We start from the raw sequence: 24,789 nt of genomic DNA, 5'->3' as shown, positions 1-24,789 counted from the left end.
CTACTACCTGGCACAGTACAGTACTAGCTACAGCACTACCTGGTACAGTACAGTACTAGCTACAGTACAGCTACAGTCCTACCTGGTACAGTACAGTACTAGCTACAGTACTAGCTACAGTCCTACCTGGTACAGTACAGTACTAGCTACAGTCCTACCTGGTACAGTACAGTACTAGCTACAGTACTACCTGGTACAGTACAGTACTAGCTACAGTACTACCTGGTACAGTACAGTACTAGCTACAGTACTACCTGGTACAGTACAGTACTAGCTACAGTACTACCTGGTACAGTACAGTACTAGCTACAGCACTACCTGGTACAGTACAGTACTAGCTACAGTACAGCTACAGTACTACCTGGTACAGTACAGTACTAGCTACAGTACTACCTGGTACAGTACAGTACTAGCTACAGTACTACCTGGTACAGTACAGTACTAGCTACAGCACTACCTGGTACAGTACAGTACTAGCTACAGTACAGCTACAGTACTGCCTGGTACAGTACAGTACTAGCTACAGTACTACCTGGTACAGTACAGTACTAGCTACAGTCCTACCTGGTACAGTACAGTACTAGCTACAGCACTACCTGGTACAGTACAGTACTAGCTACAGTACTACCTGGTACAGTACAGTACTAGCTACAGTACAGCTACAGTACTACCTGGTACAGTACAGTACTAGCTACAGTACTACCTGGTACAGTACAGTACTAGCTACAGTACTACCTGGCACAGTACAGTACTAGCTACAGCACAGCTACAGTACTACCTGGTACAGTACAGTACTAGCTACAGTGCAGCTACAGTACTACCTGGTACAGTACAGTACTAGCTACAGTACTACCTGGCACAGTACAGTACTAGCTACAGTACTACCTGGCACAGTACAGTACTAGCTACAGTATTACCTGGCACAGTACAGTACTAGCTACAGTACTACCTGGCACAGTACAGTACTAGCTACAGCACAGCTACAGTACTACCTGGTACAGTACAGTACTAGCTACAGTGCAGCTACAGTACTACCTGGTACAGTACAGTACTAGCTACAGTACTACCTGGCACAGTACAGTACTAGCTACAGTACTACCTGGCACAGTACAGTACTAGCTACAGTATTACCTGGCACAGTACAGTACTAGCTACAGTACTACCTGGCACAGTACAGTACTAGCTACAGTACTACCTGGCACAGTACAGTACTAGCTACAGTACTACCTGGCACAGTACAGTACTAGCTACAGTACTACCTGGTACAGTACAGTACTAGCTACAGTACTACCTGGCACAGTACAGTACTAGCTACAGTACTACCTGGTACAGTACAGTACTAGCTACAGTATTACCTGGTACAGTACAGTACTAGCTACAGTACTACCTGGTACAGTACAGTACTAGCTACAGTACAGCTACAGTACTACCTGGCACAGTACAGTACTAGCTACAGTACTACCTGGTACAGTACAGTACTAGCTACAGTACTACCTGGTACAGTACAGTACTAGCTACAGTACTACCTGGCACAGTACAGTACTAGCTACAGTACTACCTGGCACAGTACAGTACTAGCTACTAGCATCGATCATAATCCACTGTTACACTTCAATGTATTCAACTAATACTGCCTAAGGGGTCTCTGCCTAGCTTCCCCTCCTGTGATGCTTCCTGCCATTCCCTTTATATATCCCCGTGGTACTTACACCAACTCCAGGCTCTCCAGGGGGACCTGGGTCTCCCGGGAAGCCAACGGGACCCTACAGACAGACATACAGATAGAAACAGAGAGAGGGAGAGAGACAGAGAGAGGGAGAGAAACAGAGAGAGGGAGAGAAACAGAGAATACAATATCTGTTTTAGCTGGAATCATACAACGGAATGATACTAAAACAACAGCACTAGTTTGTGAGGGTTCTACATGGAACCCAAAATGGTTCTATAGCTGGAAGCAAAATGGTTCTACCTGGAAGCAAAAAAGTGTTTTTCAAAGGGTACTCCTATGGGGACAGCCGAAGAACTCTTTTAGGTTCTAGAAAGCACCTAAGAGTGGAATGAATAAAGTTTGGTTGTTTGTGAGGTGACTCACAGGGTTTCCCTTGGGGCCGTCGTCTCCTCCGGGTCCGCGGGCCCCTGCAGGTCCAGCAGCTCCAGGTGGTCCTGACTCTCCCTTCTCCCCTGTCTCTCCTCTGGGGCCCTGGAGAGAATATATCCGCATGGTTATCACATTGATATCAGAACTATCTCTCCCTTCTCCCATGTCTCTAATCTGGGGACCTGGAGAGATATGTGACCAATTACAGCATGTCGATCTGCTTGTAGTAAACCAGCTTTTCAGTCCATGCCAAAGCGCCACCTCTCCAAATGATCACAGGGGTCGTTGAGGCTCGATCTGTTCATGTCCTCTCCCTCCCTGTCACTATCTGTCCCTGTATGTCCTCTCCCTACCTGTCACTATCTGTTCCTGTCTGTCCCTGTCCTCTCCCTACCTGTCACTATCTGTCCCTGTCTGTCCCTGTCCTCTCCCTACCTCACTATCTGTCCCTGTCTGTCCCTGTCCTCTCCCTACCTGTCACTATCTGTCCCTGTCTGTCCCTGTCCTCTCCCTACCTGTCACTATCTGTCCCTGTCTGTCCCCTCCCTACCTGTCACTATCTGTCCCTGTCTCTTCCCTGTCCCCTCCCTACCTGTCACTATCTGTCCCTGTCTGTCCCTGTCCTCTCCCTACCTGTCACTATCTGTCCCTGTCCCCTCCCTACCTGTCACTATCTGTCCCTGTCTGTCCCTGTCCTCTCCCTACCTGTCTCTATCTGTCCCTGTCTGTTCCCTCCCTACCTGTCACTATCTGTCCCTGTCTGTCCTCTCCCTACCTGTCTCTATCTGTCCCTGTCTGTTCCCTCCCTACCTGTCACTATCTGTCCCTGTCTGTTCCCTCCCTACCTGTCACTATCTGTCCCTGTCTGTCCTCTCCCTACCTGTCTCTATCTGTCCCTGTCTGTCCTCTCCCTACCTGTCTCTATCTGTCCCTGTCCTCTCCCTACCTGTCTCTATCTGTCCCTGTCTGTCCCCTCCCTACCTGTCACTATCTGTCCCTGTCTGTCCTCTCCCTACCTGTCTCTATCTGTCCCTGTCTGTCCTCTCCCTACCTGTCACTATATGTCCCTGTCTGTTCCCTCCCTACCTGTCACTATCTGTCCCTGTCTGTCCTCTCCCTACCTGTCACTATCTGTCCCTGTCTGTCCCCTCCCTACCTGTCACTATCTGTCCCTGTCTGTCCTCTCCCTACCTGTCACTATCTGTCCCTGTCTGTCCCTGTCCTCTCCCTACCTGTCACTATCTGTCCCTGTCTGTCCCTGTTCCCTCCCTACCTGTCACTATCTGTCCCTGATGGACACAGAGTATAGGAGCAGAGAGGGTTTGCATCCAAAATGGCACCCTATTCCCAATATGTGCACAACTTTTGACCAGAACCCTATGGGCCCTAGTCAAAAGTACTACTGTATTGTAGTGTAGGGCAGTTTAGTGTACTCTAGTGTACCGTAGTGTAGTGTAGTGTGGTGTGGTGTGGTGTAGTGTAGTGTAGTGTAGTGTAGTGTGGTGTGGTGTAGTGTGGTGCGGTGTAGTGTAGTGTTTTGTACTGTACTGTACATTAGTGTAGTGTAGTTTTCTGTAGTGTACTGTGGTATAGTGTAGTGTACTGTATTGTACTGTACTGTTTAGTACTTTAGTGTACTGTAGTATAGTTTACTGTACTCTAGTGTAGTGTACTGTAGTGTAGTATAGTGTACTGTAGTACATTGTAGTGTACTGTGGTGTACTGTAGTGCACTGGGGTGGCAGTTAGCCTAGTGGTTAGAGCGTTGGACTCGTAACCGAAAGGTTGCTAGATTGAATCCCTGAGCTGACAAGGTAAAAATCTGTCGTTCTGCCCCCTGAACAAGGCAGTTAACACACTGTTCCTAGGCCGTCATTGTAAATAAAAATTAGTTCTTAACTGACTTGCCTAGTTAAATAAAAGTGTACTGTAGTGTTTTGTTATGACTAAACCTGACAGGAGTACAGGCACAAAACACCACAGGATAGCCAACGATCAATGCTCTGATATGAATTATAATGATAGCCAACGATAAACGATCAATGCTCTGATATGAATTGAATGTGCTCCCGGCGGATAGAAGCATTCGACTGGGAACAGACGTTCAACATCAAGTTTTGATTTACATTTCGATGAGTTGTTAACTAACGTAAATTCAATGTGAAAGCAACAAAGATAATGTCACCATGATTTACAAAATTACAGTATGTTTTTGCTAATTTAATCAGTTTTCCACGTCGATTAAACGTCATCACATTGAGTTATTTTGTTGAAAGGACGTGGAAACAAAGTGGTTTCAACCAGTTTTTTATTTTTTTGCCCAGTGGGATATAGCTGTGATCTATAATATTGATCCTAATCTCCCTGTCTTTCTGATAAGGGAAGGGTTAATCAATGATCAATTGTAAAATATCATCGATAGAACAGTTGACATTCGGGCAGCCCACCCAAGAATTTCCTATGCAGGCAAAACCCTGGTACAGTGAGGGAGAAGAATTGACCACAGTACACAAGTTACAGTAAGGGACCAAGCTAAGTAGCACTATGTAGCTTTATCAAAACAGGTAATAGGAAATACTGTACATAGCCTGGTCTCAGATCTGTTTGTGCTCCCTTGACACTGACAATAGGAGTTGGCAAAACAGCACAAACAGGTCTGGGATCAGGTTATAATATTCCACCATCCTCTTCTCTCCCGAAAGGAACCTAACTTCCCACTGCTGAATAGTTCAGAGGACTGTCTAAACCATGACTGTGATAATGAAGATGTGTTAAGAGAACGTCGTTAAGCTAAGCTGTGAGTCATCAGTAGGGGACGCAGCTAGAGGATGGATTCCCCACTATCACTAATAACAAACAAAGCTCAATTATAGCTGTAATTAAGGAATATGAACACCCCATGATTTGTAACCTAATCACACACTGCTATAGATCAATGAAAATACTAAAGACTAAGAAAAGTTTTTTTGTTTGTTGTTGTTGCCTGTTTTATTTCTTGAATTTTAAAAATGTAGATGTTCTGTATTTGAATCAAACGGGATACTTACTCCACCACCAGGCTCTCCAGATGGTCCCGGGTTGCCGGCTTCGCCGCTTTCTCCCTTTTCTCCATTACCTCCCATAGAACCCACTCCACCAGGAGGGCCTTGGGCACCCTGTGGATAGGATACAAATCAATCAATCAATCAATAAATAAATAAATCAATCAATCAATCAACTAACCAGCCAATCAATCAGTCAACCAACCAACTAACCAATCAAATGATCAATCAATCAACAAACTAACCAACCAAACAAGCAATCAATCAATCAACTAACCATCCAATCAATCAACCAATAAATCATCCAACCACCTAACCAATCAAACAATCAATCAATCAATCAACCCACCAACCAATCAACTAACCATCCAATCAATCAATCAACCCACCAACCAATCAACTAACCATCCAATCAATCAATCAACTAACCATCCAATCAATCAACTAACCATCCAATCAATCAATCAACTAACAATCCAATCAATCAATCAATCAATCAACCCACCAATCAATCAACTAACCATCCAATCAATCAACCAATCAACTAACCATCCAATCAATCAATCAACTAACCATCCAATCAATCAATCAACTAACCATCCAATCAACCAATCAATCAATCAACCAACCAATCAACTAACCATCCAATCAACCAATCAACTAACCATCCAATCAATCATTCAACTAACCATCCAATCAATCAATCAACTAACCATCCAATCAACCAATCAACCAACCAACTAACCAATCAAACAACCAATCAATCAATCAAACCGTCTATCATCATAATATACAGTAGGGTATGGAGCAAGCTTGTTCTCTAGTGTAACAGAAATATAATATTTGATAATAATATACTCAAACCAGAGATGGTGAAGACACTTACGTCAGCTCCACTAGAACCCTGGGGACCTCTGGGACCTGGAGGACCAGGCGGACCCTGTCAACATAAACAATAACACCCTGTCAACATAAACAATCAACAATAAGATCCTGACAACGCAACGGAGTTATGAGTGACACCAACACAGGCTGGATCCAATAATGTAGCTTTGTACATCTGTACTGTGGTGTTATTCCAAAATGGCTGAATTACCATTGGGCCGACGTCCCCGTTCTCTCCCTTCTCTCCTGATGTACCAGGCAGGCCCTGAGAAAGGAGAGGTACTCACTTTAATACTCAACAACAAAGACATTTGTTTACATTAAATATGGTATCATAGTCTGCGATGATGATACTGATTGAAATAGATGAGGCAGCTCTTGCACCAAAAACAAAAAACTGTTCATTTAAACACACAGCCTAATTCGGATCTTTTTCCACAGATTGGTCTTTTGTTCCAATCAGATCAGCTCTTTTGCCAACAATTAGGCAAAAGATCAGAATTGGGCTGACTGTGTAAACGCAGTCATTGATATGAAAATATGATATGAGATTTTATTACACTACTTCCGATTCATCATCTAACTTTCCTAACAATATACAAGAACTTTGCTTACTCATTATATATATATGTATATATATATACACACACCTCAGGACACATGACCTACATTAACTTGACAGTCATTAGGAAACGCATGCTGATGATAAAGAGTTCCTGAGTTCCTGACACACTGTGCTGCAGAACAATACTCTGTGTGTGTGTGTGTGTGTGTGTGTGTGTGTGCGTGTGTGCGTGCGTGCGTGTGTGTGTGTGTGTGTGTGTGTGTGTGTGTGCAGAATGCATTAATACAGCCAAAACCCTTGTAAAATAAACACATAATTATTCAGCGGGAACACCTAGGTAATTATTGTCTACAGGAGGCCTGGCTGTAATCTAAATTACAGGCTGCGACGTGATTCGTCAACGTCCACAGGAAACAGGAAGTAAAGTCAGTTGTTTTTTGTGTTGTAAAGAGAGAGAGAGACAGAGAGAGAGAGAGTGAAGACTGAAACCTCTGTCATTGTAATGTAGGTGGGTGAGAAGCAAACATCAAATCAAACAAACATCAAATTAATATCTGAATATAAAGGAAAACGTATAAATACTTACTGGATTAATAATGTGCGCAATACAATGCAATACAATGTAATACAATGTAATACAATGTAATACAAAGTAATACATTGCAATACAATGCAATACAATGTAATATAATGCAATACAATGCAATGCAATACAATGCAATACAATACAATGCAATACAATGTAATACAAAGCAATACAATAGAAAACAATCAAATACAATGCATCAATGTCTTATGTTTTGCTTTAATCTAAATACTGTGGGAATAATTGAGGAGAGATTAACTGTGGGCAAACACCTAATATGATGTGAAATCATACATAATTACCTCAATTACTTCGACACCGGTGCCCTCTGCACTTTGACACATTGACTCTGTACCGGTACCCCCTGTATATAGTCTCCACATTGACTCTGTACCGGGACCCCCTGTATATAGCCTCCACATTGACTCTGTACCGGTACCCCCTGTATATAGCCTCCACATTGACTCTGTACCGGGACCCCCTGTATATAGCCTCCACATTGACTCTGTACCGGGACCCCCTGTATATAGCCTCCACATTGACTCTGTACCGGTACCCCCTGTATATAGCCTCCACATTGACTCTGTACCGGTACCCCTGTATATAGCCTCCACATTGACTCTGTACCGGTACACCCTGTATATAGCCTCCACATTGACTCTGTACTGGTACCCCCTGTATATAGCCTCCACATTGACTCTGCACCGGTACCTCCTGTATATAGCCTCCACATTGACTCTGTACCGTAACACCCTGTATATAGCCTCCACATTGACTCTGTACTGGTACCCCCCTGTATATAACCTCCACATTGACTCTGTACCGGTACCCCCTGTATATACCCTCCAGATTGACTCTGTACCTGTACCCCCTGTATATAGCCTCCACATTGACTCTGTACTGGTACCCCCCTGTATATAACCTCCACATTGACTCTGTACCGGTACCCCCTGTATATACCCTCCACATTGACTCTGTACCTGTACCCCCTGTATATAGCCTCCACATTGACTCTACAGTAATACCCTGTATATACCCTCCACATTGACTCTGTACCAGTACCCCCTGTATATAGCCTCCACATTGACTCTGTACCGGTACACCCTGTATATAGTCTCCACATTGACTCTACAGTAATACCCTGTATATAGCCTCCACACTGACTCTGTACCGGTACCCCCTGTATATAGCCTCCACATTGACTCTGTACCGTAACACCCTGTATATAGCCTCCACATTGACTCTGTACTGGTACCCCCTGTATATAGCCTCCACATTGACTCTGTACCAGTACCCCTGTATATAGCCTCCACACTGACTCTGTACCGGTACCCCCTGTATATAGCCTCCACATTGACTCTGTATCGGTACCCCCTGTATATAGCCTCCACATTGACTCTGTACCGTAACACCCTGTATATAGCCTCCACATTGACTCTGTACCGGTACCTCCTGTATATAGCCTCCACATTGACTCTGTACCGGTACCCCCTGTATATAGCCTCCACATTGACTCTGTACCAGTACCCCCTGTATATAGCCTCCACATTGACTCTGTACCGTAATACCCTGTATATAGCCTCCACATTGACTCTGAACCGTAATACCCTGTATATAGCCTCCACAGTGACTCTGAACCGTAATACCCTGTATATAGCCTCCACATTGACTCTGAACCGTAATACCCTGTATATAGCCTCCACATTGACTCTGTACCGTAATACCCTGTATATAGCCTCCACATTGACTCTGAACCGTAATACCCTGTATATAGCCTCCACAGTGACTCTGAACCGTAATACCCTGTATATAGCCTCCACATTGACTCTGAACCGTAATACCCTGTATATAGCCCCGCTATTGTTATTTACTGCTGCTCTTTAATTATTTGTTTTTCTTATCTCTTACTTTTTTGGGGGTATTTTCTTAAAACTGCATTATTGGATAAGGGCTTGTAAGTAAGCATTTCACAGTAAGGTCTACACCTGTTGTATTCGGCACATGTGACAAATACATTTTGATTTGATTGATTTGAAATCTGTTGTAAATTGTGTTGTAATGCTTTAAAAATGGATAACTGATATAATTTTGAGTAGCTGCTGCCTTAGCAGGAACTAATGGGGATCCATAATAAACCCCAGGAAGAGTAGCTTCTGCCTTGGCAGGAACTAATGGGGATCCATAATAAACTTCAGGAAGAGTAGCTGCTGCCTTGGCAGGAACTAATGGGGATCTATAATAAACCCCAGGAAGAGTAGCTGCTGCCTTGGCAGGAACTAATGGGGATCCATAATAAACCCCAGGAAGAGTATCTGCTGTCTTGGCAGGAACTAATGGGGATCCATAATAAACCCCAGGAAGAGTATCTGCTGTCTTGGCAGGAACTAATGGGGATCCATAATAAACCCCAGGAAGAGTAGCTGCTGTCTTGGCAGGAACTAATGGGGATCCATAATAAACCCCAGGAAGAGTATCTGCTGTCTTGGCAGGAACTAATGGGGATCCATAATAAACCCCAGGAAGAGTATCTGCTGTCTTGGCAAGAACTAATGGGGATCCATAATAAACCCCAGGAAGAGTAGCTGCTGCCTTGGCAGGAACTAATGGGGATCCATAATAAACCCCAGGAAGAGTATCTGCTGTCTTGGCAGGAACTAATGGGGATCCATAATAAACCCCTGGAAGAGTAGCTGCTGCCTTGGCAGGAACATAATGGGGATCCATAATAAACCCCAGGAAGAGTAGCTGCTGCCTTGGCAGGAACTAATGGGGATCCATAATAAACCCCAGGCAGAGTAGCTGCTGCCTTGACAGATGCCAACAACACTGATGCCCGACACTGTGTGTGTGATTATGTGTGTGTGTGTGTGTGTGTGTGTGTGTGTGTGTGTGTGTGTGTGTGTGTGTGTGTGTGTGTGTGTGTGTGTGTGTGTGTGTGTGTGTGTGTGTGTGTGTGTGTGTGTGTGTGTGTGTGTGTGTGTGTGTGTGTGTGTGTGTGTGTGTGGTTGTACCTGCAGTCCGATGGGTCCAGGTAGCCCAGGGAATCCTCTGGATCCTTCGTCTCCCTTCTGGCCAAACATACCCTGCTGACCCCTGGGTCCTGACTCACCATCACTACCCTGGAGGTCAAAGGTTAGAGGTCACAGTGACATCACAGAGGTGATTGAGAGAGAGGGGAGGAAAAGGGAGGGTGGAGGGAAGGAGAGAAAGAGAGAGAGAGAGAGAGAGAGAGAGAGAGAAAGAGAGAGACAGAGAGAGAGAGAGAGAGAGACACACACAGAGAGAGAGAGAGAGAGAGAGAGAGAGAGAGAGAGAGAAAGAGAGAGAGAGACAGAGAGAGAGAGAGAGAGAGACAGAGAGAGAGAGAGGGATAGAGAGAGAGAGAGAGAGAGAGAGAGAGAGAGAGAGAAAGTGAGGACCTGAAATGTGCTGACTGAATCTATGGGAGCACCACAGGGCTGTAGGGTTGAGTGAGAGGGGGTTCTCTCTGGAGGGGCGGAGGTAGAGAGGCTGAGAAGCTGCATATGAGGTGCTGACCAACAGTCTTCAGTTGAACGCCCGACTCATGTCAGATCAGCAGTAGGAATGACCAGGGGGAAATGTTCTGTAATGTTCTAGGGGGGCTGGAACATGCAGATATAGAATATCTTGGACAGAGTGAATTATGCGATGGATCTGATCTGAGCTGAGAAGATTTGAGTTGAGTGTAGGTTACCAACACTATGTAGTGACCTACTTTTAACCAGGAGCCTATGCACTATAAAGGGAAGGGAATAGGATGTCATTTGGGACGTAGTAGAGTCCTGCTTGGCCAGAAATAACAGCACAACAAAATGGAAGACTGTGGAGTCTGGCTTGTGAGACTAGTTTAAAAGCTACTGCATGGTTGATACATCACGTAGGGATTTGAGCCAAGGTTTTTTTTAATTTTTTTTTTTATTATTATTATTATTATTTATTTGTTTTGTTTTGTTTTAAGAACAAGCTGGCCAAAGGGGTTTGGTAAGACTCCCTGAGTCTCACTGTAACTGTTCTTCTCAGTACACTCTAGTTTCTGTAGTCTCCAGACAGCTCACTTCCAGGTCTAGTTTCCGTAGTCTCCAGACAGCTCACTTCCAGGTCTTTGTCTACACGTCTCTTGTGTGTTTTACGATAACATCGTTGCCCTTTCATTCCAGTCAAATTATCTAGTGGCCTCATGGGTGGAATGTTACTCATATTTTTCATAATTTCATAATTAACATTATTAAAAACATTATTAAAAATAAAATAGCCAAAGAATCTGGTCAAAAGGTTTCGTTATATTTCAGTTTTCTGTAATGTATATGAAGTGTAGTATGGGGATGCTAACTCTAAATGTAATACATTTCAACTCTATATCTGACATGGTCCAGGTGCCTTCTTCCTTTTAAGCCCATAACCATGTGTGTGAGGTGTATACTTTTGTTTTAAAGTAGATTTGTTTAAGACTACCAAGAAGCACTCTGTGTGACCCTGATTTAGCCCCCTGCAGCAAAAGGTTACCCAGATAAAAGTCTGTAGATGAAACCTCAGCAACGCTTGTCTTGGAACATAGAGCTGGTAGGCTTGCTGTAGGCTTCTTGTAGGCTTATTGTAGACTATTGTAGGCTTATTGTAGACTTACTGTAGACTATTGTAGGCTTATTGTAGACTTATTGTAGACTTTTTGTAGTCTTGCTGTAGGCTTATTGTAGGCTTATTGCAGACTTCTTGTAGGCTTGTTGTAGGCTATTGTAGGCTTGTTATGGCCTTGTTGTAGACTTATTTTTGGCTTATTTTTGGGTTGTTGTAGGCTTGTTGTATGCTTGTTGTAGGCTTATTTTTGGCTTGTTATAGGCTTGTTGTAGGCTTGCTGTGGTCTTGTTGTAGACTTGTTATAGGCTTGTTGTAGGCTGGTTATAGTTTTTCTGTTCTACTCTCATACTGGACAAAGATATTTTAGGTCTGGGTATTTGGGTACTAAAAAAGAGAACCCACCACTTCAACAGAAGTAAGTCACAGCTGCAGTCGCTTAGCTGTAGTAACATCTGTAATATATATTCAGCCTTTAGTAATATCTGTAATATATATTCAGTCTTTAGTAACATCTGTAATATATATTCAGTCTTTAGTAATATCTGTAATATATATTCAGTCTTTAGTAACATCTGTAATATATATTCAGCCTTTAGTAACATCTGTAATATATATTCAGTCTTTAGTAACATCTGTAATATATATTCAGCCTTTAGTAATATCTGTAATATATATTCAGCCTTTAGTAACATCTGTAATATATATTCAGCCTTTAGTAATATCTGTAATATATATTCAGCCTTTAGTAACATCTGTAATATATATTCAGCCTTTAGTAACATCTGTGATTAATATTTGTCTTTTTGTAATATATGTGATGAATATTCATCCTTTAGTAATATCTGTGATTAATATTTGTATTTTTGTAATATATGTGATGAATATTCATCCTTTAGTAATATCTGCGATGAAAAGTAATCCTTTAGTAATATGTCCAATGAATATTCATCCATTAGTAATATATGTGATGAATATTCATCCATTAGTAATATCTGCGATGAATATTCATCATTTAGTAATATATGTGATGAATATTCATTCTTTAGTAATATCTGTGATGAATTGAAGCTGGTCTGCCACCCGACTCTGGCTATGTTAGAATAACACGAGAGGGGGCTGAGTTGAGGGGTAACAGTTCAGGGTTAATGAGTTGGGTCTGAGGTGAGAGTTTGAAGTTGAAAGGTGAGAGGTTAAAGGTGAATGAATACTCACAGCAGGACCAGGAGCTCCGATGACACCTTGAAGACCTCCTGGACCAGGAGGACCCTACAAACAACCACGGGACAGAAACAGAAACAGTTAGAGGGGACAACAGAGTTAGCAGGGACTGAGACAGAAACAGTTAGAGGGGACAACAGAGTTAGCAGGGACTGAGACAGAAACAGTTAGAGGGGCAAAAGAGTTAGCAGGGACTGAGACAGAAACAGTTAGAGGGGCAAAAGAGTTAGCAGGGACTGAGACAGAAACAGTTAGAGGGGCAAAAGAGTTAGCAGGGACAAAGGCAACAACAGCGTTAACAGGGACAGAGACGACAGAGTTAACAGGGACAGAGACGACAAGGGGACAACAGAGTTAACAGGGACAGATACAACAAGGGGACAACAGAGTTAACAGGGACAGAGACGACAGAGTTAACAGGGACAGATACAACAAGGGGACAACAGAGTTAACAGGGACAGAGACGACAAGGGGACAACAGAGTTAACAGGGACAGATACAACAAGGGGACAACAGAGTTAACAGGGACAGAGACGACAGAGTTAACAGGGACAGATACAACAAGGGGACAACAGAGTTAACAGGGACAGATACAACAAGGGGACAACAGAGTTAACAGGGACAGATACAACAAGGGGACAACAGAGTTAACAGGGACAGATACAACAAGGGGACAACAGAGTTAACAGGGACAGATACAACAAGGGGACAACAGAGTTAACAGGGACAGAGACGACAAGGGGACAACAGATTTAACAGGGACAGAGACGACAGAGTTAACAGGGACAGAGACAACAAGGGGACAACAGAGTTAACAAGGACAGATACAACAAGGGGACAACAGAGTTAACAGGGACAGAGACGACAAGGGACAACAGAGTAAACAGGGACAGAGACGACAAGGGGACAACAGAGTTAACAGGGACAGAGACGACAAGAGGACAATAGAGACAAGAGATACAGTCAGTCAGAGCTAGTAGGGATACAGTGTCAGTGTCTTCACACTCCATAGTATAAAAGTTGATCTGTAGTGACGTCGATGATTCTTAATGGACCATACCAGCAACAAAGGACACTCTTGAGGTCATTTGAGGTGACTTCCTAGGAGTATACAGGACCAGTGTTTCACAACCTCTGGTCCGTGGACTAGTACAGGTTTCTCAAGAGGTTTCTCTAGAAACCTTTCCTACAGGAGTTTAAAGAAAATGATGACAAATTACCTGTTCACCCTTGTCTGCTTTGCTTCCCTTCTGGCCAGGCTCACCAACCTCTCCCTGGGAAAGAACACACAACAACACAAGTTATGATAATGACAACAACACATTGATTTTATATAGTAGGACCCAAAGAGCCTTGATCCTATTTTATTTTAGCCCGTCTTTAACAAACTTTCCGCCTTATTGTCTATTCAAGCCCAATATTTTCCAAATGTCACCTTTACCGTGATTGGGTGGTAAATATTATTAGTAGAGATTTTAATTTGATTGGACAAAGACCTTGGAGTTCGTGATTGCAATGAATTGATTTCTTGGCTCGGGCTATCCCTCTACTGGCACTCCAACTGTCACACTGTCGCTATGGAGGACGGGTGTGTGTGTGTGTGTGTGTGTGTGTGTGTGTGTGTGTGTGTGTGTGTGTGTGTGTGAGAGTGTGTGTGTGTGTGTGTATGTGTGTGTGTGTATGTGTGAGTGTGTTTGTGTGTATATATATTTTTTTGTGTGTGTGTGTGTGTGTGTATGTATGTGTGTGTGGTTATGTGTATTTGTGTGTGTGTGTGTTTGTTTGTGTGTGTGTGTGTGTGTGTGTGTGTGTGTGTGTGTGAGTGTGTGTGTGTGTGGTTACGTGTATTTGTGTGTGTGTGTGTTTGTTTGTTTGTTTGTTTGTTTGTTTGTTTGTGTGTGTGTGTGTGTGCGTGTCTACTCTGCAGCTTCGTTTCCAAAACATTTTCACACCTATCCAACAGCATAATTAAACATACCATAGAAAGTCATTAACATCATAATAGCTTTAATGTAATACTCTTAACCCACAAAACATTAGGCATGTGTATCATACACTATCAGCTCTGCCTCGTCCCAATGCAATGCCCTGAACGACAGCATTCATCCCTTAGACATGGTGCAGTATACAGTACACTGTATTACTGAACTATACTGTCAATTACTGAACTATACTGTCAATTACTGAACTATAAACTACTGAACTATACTGTCAATTATTGAACTACACCTTCAATTACTGAACTATACTGTCAATTATTGAACTACACCTTCAATTACTGAACTATACTGTCAATTACTGAACTGTAAATGACTGAATTATACTTTCAATTACTGAACTATACTGTCAATTATTGAACTACACCTTCAATTACTGAACTATACTGTCAATTACTGAACTGTAAATGACTGAATTATACTTTCAATTACTGAACTATACTGTCAATTATTGAACTATACTGTCAATTACGGAACTGTAAATGACTGAATTATACCTTCAATTACTGAACTATACTGTCAATTATTGAACTACACCTTCAATTACTGAACTATACTGTCAATTACTGAACTGTAAATGACTGAATTATACTTTCAATTACTGAACTATAAATTACTGAATTATACCTTCAATTACTGAACTATACTGTCAATTACTGAACTATACTGTCAATTACTGAACTACAAACTACTGAATTATACTGTCAATTATTGAACTATACCTTAAACTACTGAACTATACTGTCAATTACTGAACTATACCGTCATTTACTGAACTATAAATGACTGAATTATACCTTCAATCACTGAACTATACTGTCAATTAATGAACTTTAAATTACTGAATTATACTTTAAATTACTGAAATTACTGAACTATACTGTCAATTAATAAACTATACTGTCAATTACTGAACTTTAAATTACTGAATTATACCGTCAATTACTGAACTATACTGTCAATTAATGAACTATACTGTCAATTACTGAACTATACTGTCAATTACTAAACTATACCTTCAATTACTGAACTATAAATTACTGAATTATACTTTCAATTACTGAAATTACTGACCTATACTGCCAGTTACTGAATTATACCTTCAACTACTAAACTATACTGTCAATTACTTAACTATACTGCAAGTTACTGAACTATACCTTCAATTACTGAACTATACTGTCCATTACTGAACTATACTGTCAATTAATGAACTATACTGTCAATTAATTAACTTTAAATTACCGAATTATACTTTCAATTACTGAAATTACTGACCTATACTGTCTATTACATGAACTATACTGTCACTACTGACCTATACTGTCAATTACATGAACTATACTGTCACTACTGACCTATACTGTCAATTACATGAACTATACTGTCACTACTGACCTATACTGTCAATTACATGAACTATACTGTCACTACTGACCTATACTGTCAATTACATGAACTATACTGTCACTACTGACCTATACTGTCTATTACATGAACTATACTGTCACTACTGACCTATACTGTCAATTACATGAACTATACTGTCACTACTGACCTATACTGTCAATTACTGAACTATACTGTCACTACTGACCTATACTGTCAATTACATGAACTATACTGTCACTACTGACCTATACTGTCAATTACATGAACTATAAACTACTGAACTATACTGTCAATTACTGAAAAGTAAGTAAGTAAGCCTTGTTCGAGCCAGAACGGCCCATAGGGCAGGAGCCAGAACGGCCCATAGGGCAGGAACCAGAACGGCCCATAGGGCAGGAGCCAGAACGGCCCATAGGGCAGGAGCCAGAACGGCCCATAGGGCAGGAGCCAGAACGGCCCATAGGGCAGGAGCCAGAACGGCCCATAGGGCAGGAGCCAGAACGGCCCATAGGGCAGGAGCCAGAACGGCCCATAGGGCAGGAGCCAGAACGGCCCATAGGGCAGGAGCCAGAACGGCCCATAGGGCAGGAGCCAGAACGGCCCATAGGGCAGGAGCCAGAACGGCCCATAGGGCAGGAGCCAGAACGGCCCATAGGGCAGGAACCAGAACGGCCCATAGGGCAGGAGCCAGAACGGCCCATAGGGCAGGAGCCAGAACGGCCCATAGGGCAGGAACCAGAACGGCCCATAGGGCAGGAACCAGAACGGCCCATAGGGCAGGAGCCAGAACGGCCCATAGGGCAGGAGCCAGAACGGCCCATAGGGCAGGAACCAGAACGGCCCATAGGGCAGGAGCCAGAACGGCCCATAGGGCAGGAGCCAGAACGGCCCATAGGGCAGGAGCCAGAACGGCCCATAGGGCAGGAGCCAGAACGGCCCATAGGGCAGGAGCCAGAACGGCCCATAGGGCAGGAGCCAGAACGGCCCATAGGGCAGGAGCCAGAACGGCCCATAGGGCAGGAGCCAGAACGGCCCATAGGGCAGGAGCCAGAACGGCCCATAGGGCAGGAGCCAGAACGGCCCATAGGGCAGGAGCCAGAATGGCCCATAGACATTTACATTTTAGTCATTTAGCAGATACTCTTATCCAGAGCGACTTACAGTAGTGAATGCATACATTTCATACATTTCATTTCATGCATTTATTTTTTAGTACTGGCCCCCCGTGGGAATCGAACCCACAACCCTGGCGTGGCAAACACCATGCTCTACCAACTGAGCCACAGGGAAGGCCCACAGGGCAGGAGCCAGAATGGCCCATAGGGCAGGAACCAGAATGGCCCATAAGGCAGGAACCAGAATGGCCCATAGGTCAGGAGCCAGAATGGCCCATAGAGCAGGAGCCAGAATGGCCCATAGGGCAGGAACCAGAATGGCCCATAGGGCAGGAACCAGAATGGCCCATAGGGCAGGAACCAGAATGGCCCATAGGGCAGGAACCAGAATGGCCCATAGGGCAGGAACCAGAATGGCCCATAGGTCAGGAGACAGAATGGCCCAAAGGGCAGGAGCCAGAATGGCCCATAGGCCAGGAGCCTATTTCCTGATTCTGTAGCATGAGGCAGCTTGATTTACAAGTATACCTGCTGGACAGGAAGCTAGTCTATCTCAGGGCCTACAACTATAAGTTAGCGTACCTTGTCTGCCTCTATAACTATAGGTTACTGTAGCTTCTCTGTCTCTATAACTATTGGTTATTTGTCTGTCTGTTAGTGTACCTTGTCTGTCTATATAACTATAGGTTAGTGAACCATGTCTGATTCTATAACTATAGGTTACTGTACCTTGTCTCCGTCCTCTCCAGGGGGCCCCTGGGGGCCTGCAGGGCCAGGAAGACCGACTGGACCTTGGATACCGTCACGTCCAGCTGGTCCCATGGGACCTTTCTCTCCCTGGGGACAGACAGATAGTAGGGGCCACAGTCAACAAACAGTTAAAATACACATGGTTCATGATTTTAAAAAAATTTGTGATGAGAACATCACTTGACAAAGGAATGAAAAATAAAACGTTTTGAATAAAGTCTAAGGACTGTGTGTGTTCTGAGGTGTGTACTCACCGGGCCTCCCTTCTCTCCGGCTGGACCCGGGCCTCCCTGGGGTCCAGTGCGTCCTGATAGACCGATGGGACCTCCAGGACCGGCAGCACCTCGTTCTCCAGGAGAACCCTGCCCAAGCCAACAACACATTACAGCATCAACAGGACCGATCACTGACCTTTGAGAATCATTCTGTTCTATTGCAATATCCATCACGCATTTACACATACATGTGAGTCATTTAGCAGACTCTCTTGTCCAGAGACACTTACAGTAGTGAGTCATTTAGCAGACTCTCTGATCCAGATCCACTTACAGTAGTGAGTCATTTAGCAGACTCTCTGATCCAGATCCACTTACAGTAGTGAGTCATTTAGCAGACTCTCTGATCCAGAGGGACTTACAGTAGTGAGTCATTTAGCAGACTCTCTGATCCAGATCCACTTACAGTAGTGAGTCATTTAGCAGACTCTCTGATCCAGAGGGACTTACAGTAGTGAGTCATTTAGCAGACTCTCTTGTCCAGAGACACTTACAGTAGTGAGTCATTTAGCAGACTCTCTGATCCAGATCCACTTACAGTAGTGAGTCATTTAGCAGACTCTCTGATCCAGAGGGACTTACAGTAGTGAGTCATTTAGCAGACTCTCTGATCCAGAGGGACTTACAGTAGTGAGTCATTTAGCAGACTCTCTGATCCAGATACACTTACAGTAGTGAGTCATTTAGCAGACTCTCTGATCCAGAGGGACTTACAGTAGTGAGTCATTTAGCAGACTCTCTTATCCAGATCCACTTACAGTAGTGAGTCATTTAGCAGACTCTCTGATCCAGATCCACTTACAGTAGTGAGTAATTTAGCAGACTCTCTGATCCAGATCCACTTACAGTAGTGAGTCATTTAGCAGACTCTCTTATCCAGATCCACTTACAGTAGTGAGTCATTTAGCAGACTCTCTTATCCAGATCCACTTACAGTAGTGAGTCATTTAGCAGACTCTCTGATCCAGATCCACTTACAGTAGTGAGTCATTTAGCAGACTCTCTTATCCAGATCCACTTACAGTAGTGAGTCATTTAGCAGACTCTCTGATCCAGATCCACTTACAGTAGTGAGTCATTTAGCTGGTGCTCTTATCCAGAAACACTTACAGTAGTGAGTCATTTAGCAGACTCTCTTATCCAGAGACGCTTACAGTAGTGAGTCATTTAGCTGGTGCTCTTATCCAGAGTTAGTGCATTCATCATAAGAAAGTTAGGTGGGAAAAGCACATACAGTATCACAGTCATAGTAGGTACATTTTCCCTCAATACAGTAGCTTAGGGATCCTCAACTATATTCAGCTGCGGGACAATTTTTTTCTTGAGCGGATGGTTGGGGGGCCTGAACATAATTACAAATAATTGCAATTTGACCGCAAGAAGCCCAAACAGATATAATGTTTGACTAAAACGTAATCATTTCAAACCTATCTTACATTTGTATACGGTCACATTTATCTCTATTATGCGTGGGAATACTTGGGAACAGATTTCTTAAATACAAATCACTTGGAGCTCATTTCCTGTTGTTTTTTTCCGTTTTTTATTTCCAACAATAAAAAAAGAAAATATATATTTTTGAAAACTTGCGGGCCAAATAAAACCACCCTTGGGCCAAATTCGGCCCGTGGGCCACCAGTTGAGGAACCCTGCAGTAGCTATCATCATAGTCAGTGCTTAGGAATATTAGTTATTTAGTAGGAATAGCTACTATAGTATACTACAGCATACTACAGGGCATGTATTCTAAGTAGTATGCTAGTGTGGCCACTCAGGGTTAACAGAGAGACCTCAGGGCTGTGTTAAGACTGGCCACTCAGACAGGGATAACAGAGAGACCTCAGGGCTGTATTCAGACTGGCCACTCAGACAGGGTTAACAGAGAGACCTCAGGGCTGTATTCAGACTGGCCACTCAGACAGGGTTAACAGAGAGACCTCAGGGCTGTATTCAGACTGGCCACTTAGACAGGGTTAACAGAGAGACCTCAGGGCTGTATTCAGACTGGCCACTCAGACAGGGTTAACAGAGAGACCTCGGGGCTGTATTCAGACTGGCCACTCAGACAGGGTTAACAGAGAGACCTCGGGGCTGTATTCAGACTGGCCACTCAGACAGGGTTAACAGAGAGACCTCGGGGCTGTATTCAGACTGGCCACTCAGACAGGGTTAACAGAGAGACCTCGGGGCTGTATTCAGACTTCTAAAAGGAGATTCTGTGTGATAGGAAAGACTCAGTGCTGGGTAATGGCTGGAAGCTGTTGAAAAGACTCTTTTCTTTATCACCATGATGTCAGAGAAACTCCCCTTCAAAGAAATTGTATGACTCTGAAAAGTTTCCTACGCAAACACACACTCACCCCCCCCCCCCCCCCCCCACACACACACACACACACAAATACATACCCCCCCCCCCCCACACACACACACACACACACACACACACACACACACACACACACACACACACACACACACACACACACACACAAACTTTGATTCAGGGACACATCTGAGCAGCCACCTGCTACACTGAGGGCCAGTCTGTTTCATGGCAGAGATCTCCTCTGATACACACACACACACACACATACACACACACACACACACACACACAACTTTCTGACTAAACTAAACACACAGCTGAACACCGACCCACCCCCTGGCATGATATTGATGAAAGGAAATATCAAATGACTGCTGTGTGTGTGTGTGTGTGTGTGTGTGTGTGTGTGTGTGTGTGTGTGTGTGTGTGTGTGTGTGTGTGTGTGTGTGTGTGTGTGTGTGTACATTATGTGTGTGTGTGTGTTTGCGTAGGAAACTTTTCAGAGTCATACAATTTCTTTGAAGGGGAGTTTCTCTGACATCATGGTGATAAAGAAAACAGTCTTTTCAACAGCTTCCAGCCATTACCCAGCACTGAGTCTTTACTATCACACAGAATCTTCCTACATTTAGAACCCCCAGAATCAGAACCCTTTCCTTTGTTCAGAACCTCCACTATGTATGCCATCCATTCTCACATTGGAACACAAGAACATGAGAACGCTTCCAATGACACCGAACACTCATTTGTGCCTCTCCTCCTCTCCTCTCCTCTCCTCTCCTCTCCTCTCCTCTCCTCTCCTCTCCTCTCCTCCTCTCCTCTCCTCTCCTCTCCTCTCCTCTCCTCTCCTCTCCTCTCCTCTCCTCTCCTCTCCTCTCCTCTCCTCTCCTCTCCTCTCCTCTGGCCTAATCTACCATCTCTCTAACAGTGGTCTGTCTCTTTTAACCAATTATAGAGAGACAGTGTTTATCGCTCTGACTAAATGTCAGACAGTTCAAAGCCGCCTGTCTGTCATGCATACCTCTAAGAGATTCCATTCCCTCCAACTGTAGGAGATTTAGAATTCTCACATTCACATTCCCATCATGCATCTTTGGGGAGTCGCTGTAGTAGAGCAGACATCATTGAGGGTTCAAAGAGAAACCAGCCCACTCAGTTACAGAGAATTTTGTATCCTGCTGCTTCTAGCTGACAGACTCAAACTAGTGCACCTTACGAGTGAGTGAAGTTTGGCACTGAATTAACTAAACACCCCAACAAGTTTGAAAAAACACATTAAAACAGTTTTCAAAACACAGTGTTCAGTATCATTGAATAGGGAGTAAAATACTAAAGAGGTGAAAAAAGGTTTGCCTCTAAATGAAATAACAAGCTACCAGGCTATAATCAGACCTCATTACGGACCAACCACCTGCTCTGCCTACCAGGCTATAAGCAGACCTCATTATGGACCAACCACCTGCTCTGCCTACCAGGCTATAAGCAGACCTCATTATGGACCAACCACCTGCTCTGCCTACCAGGCTATAATCAGACCTCATTATGGACCAACCACCTGTCCTGCCTACCAGGCTATAATTAGACCTCATTATGGACCAACCACCTGTCCTGCATACCAGGCTATAAGCAGACCTCATTATGGACCAACCACCTGCTCTGCCTACCAGGCTATAATCAGACCTCATTACCATGTGTTGCTCAGAGTCTCCAAAAAGAACATTCTCAATACGATGGCGGGAGTGACGGGATAACCATGGTAACGCAATACTTACAACGGGGCCTTGGGCACCCTGTGGTCCTTCACCTCCCTTCAAACCAGCTGGACCCTGGATGGAGAGAACGAGAGAAGAGAGAGAGGAGAGGAGGGTTAAACTGTGTGTACATATCTGTGTGTATGAAAGAGAGAGTGTGGCTGTGTAGGTGTGTGTGTGTGTGTGTGTGTGTGTGTGTGAGAGAGCGAGAGAGAGAGTGTATGTGTGAGCAAGGACATCGAGGCCATCAAAACCATCCACTATTAGATAAAACACTGTCGTAACTCCTGGTCCCAGCCACACTGTCGTAACTCCTGGTCCCAGCCACACTGTCGTAACTCCTGGTCCCAGCCACACTGTCGTAACTCCTGGTCCCAGCTACACTGTCGTAACTCCTGGTCTCAGCTACACTGTCGTAACTCCTGGTCCCAGCTACACTGTCGTAACTCCTGGTCCCAGCTACACTGTCGTAACTCCTGGTCCCAGCCCCACTGTGGTAACTCCTGGTCCTAGCCACACTGTCGTAACTCCTGGTCCCAGCTACACTGTCGTAACTCCTGGTCCCAGCTACACTGTCGTAACTCCTGGTCCCAGCTACACTGTCGTAACTCCTGGTCCCAGCTACACTGTCGTAACTCCTGGTCCCAGCTACACTGTCGTAACTCCTGGTCCCAGCCCCACTGTGGTAACTCCTGGTCCTAGCCACACTGTCGTAACTCCTGGCCCCAGCTACACTGTCGTAACTCCTGGTCCCAGCTACACTGTCGTAACTCCTGGTCCCAGCTACACTGTCGTAACTCCTGGTCCCAGCTACACTGTCGTAACTCCTGGTCCCAGCTACACTGTCGTAACTCCTGGTCCTAGCCACACTGTCGTAACTCCTGGTCCCAGCCCCACTGTGGTAACTCCTGGTCCCAGCCACACTGTCGTAACTCCTGGTCCCAGCCCCACTGTGGTAACTCCTGGTCCCAGCTACACTGTCGTAACTCCTGGTCCCAGCCACACTGTGGTAACTCCTGGTCCCAGCTACACTGTCGTAACTCCTGGCCTAGCCACACTGTCGTAACTCCTGGTCCCAGCCCCACTGTGGTAACTCCTGGTCCCAGCTACACTGTGGTAACTCCTGGTCCCAGCTACACTGTCGTAACTCCTGGTCCCAGCCCCACTGTGGTAACTCCTGGTCCCAGCTACACTGTCGTAACTCCTGGTCCCAGCCACACTGTGGTAACTCCTGGTCCCAGCCCCACTGTGGTAACTCCTGGTCCCAGCTACACTGTCGTAACTCCTGGTCCCAGCTACACTGTCGTAACTCCTGGTCCCAGCCCCACTGTGGTAACTCCTGGTCCTAGCCACACTGTCGTAACTCCTGGCCCCAGCTACACTGTCGTAACTCCTGGTCCCAGCTACACTGTCGTAACTCCTGGTCCCAGCCCCACTGTGGTAACTCCTGGTCCCAGCCCCACTGTGGTAACTCCTGGCCCCAGCCACACTGTCGTAACTCCTGGTCCCAGCCACACTGTCGTAACTCCTGGCCCCAGCCACACTGTCGTAACTCCTGGTCCCAGCCACACTGTCGTAACTCCTGGTCCCAGCTACACTGTCGTAACTCCTGGTCCCAGCTACACTGTCGTAACTCCTGGTCCCAGCCCCACTGTGGTAACTCCTGGTCCCAGCCCCACTGTGGTAACTCCTGGTCCCAGCCCCACTGTGGTAACTCCTGGTCCTAGCCCCACTGTGGTAACTCCTGGTCCCAGCCCAACTGTGGTAAGTCCTGGTCCCAGCCCAACTGTCGTAACTCCTGGTCCCAGCTACACTGTCGTAACTCCTGGTCCCAGCTACACTGTCGTAACTCCTGGTCCCAGCTACACTGTCGTAACTCCTGGTCCTAGCCACACTGTCGTAACTCCTGGTCCCAGCTACACTGTCGTAACTCCTGGTCCCAGCTACACTGTCGTACTCCTGGTCCCAGCTACACTGTCGTAACTCCTGGCCCAGCCACACTGTCCGTAACCTGGTCCCAGCTACACTGTCGTAACTCCTGGCCCCAGCCACACTGTCGTAACTCCTGGTCCCAGCTACACTGTCGTAACTCCTGGTCCCAGCTACACTGTCGTAACTCCTGGTCCCAGCTACACTGTCGTAACTCCTGGTCCCAGCCCCACTGTGGTAATCTCCTGGTCGTAGCCCCCACTGTG

At 44.9% G+C, this 24,789-nt stretch overlaps 1 protein-coding gene across 2 annotated transcripts in view; it reads right to left on the bottom strand.

The window, feature by feature from the left end:
- LOC115157589 (collagen alpha-1(XI) chain) overlaps positions 1 to 24,789 on the bottom strand; it is a gene marked incomplete in the record, with an annotated part of 129,459 nt that overhangs the window by 19,054 nt on the left and 85,616 nt on the right. For both annotated transcript variants that reach the window (XM_029705972.1, XM_029705973.1), the window contains 11 exon segments: positions 1,710 to 1,763; positions 2,093 to 2,200; positions 5,145 to 5,252; positions 6,025 to 6,078; positions 6,235 to 6,288; positions 10,186 to 10,293; positions 12,983 to 13,036; positions 14,209 to 14,262; positions 18,222 to 18,329; positions 18,497 to 18,604; positions 22,616 to 22,669. In XM_029705972.1, the coding sequence (XP_029561832.1) occupies positions 1,710 to 1,763; positions 2,093 to 2,200; positions 5,145 to 5,252; positions 6,025 to 6,078; positions 6,235 to 6,288; positions 10,186 to 10,293; positions 12,983 to 13,036; positions 14,209 to 14,262; positions 18,222 to 18,329; positions 18,497 to 18,604; positions 22,616 to 22,669 (864 nt within the window).

This window comes from Salmo trutta, chromosome 21 (assembly GCF_901001165.1).
Source record: "Salmo trutta chromosome 21, fSalTru1.1, whole genome shotgun sequence".
Lineage (NCBI taxonomy): Eukaryota > Metazoa > Chordata > Actinopteri > Salmoniformes > Salmonidae > Salmo > Salmo trutta.
This window is presented reverse-complemented; position numbering and strand designations above follow the sequence as displayed.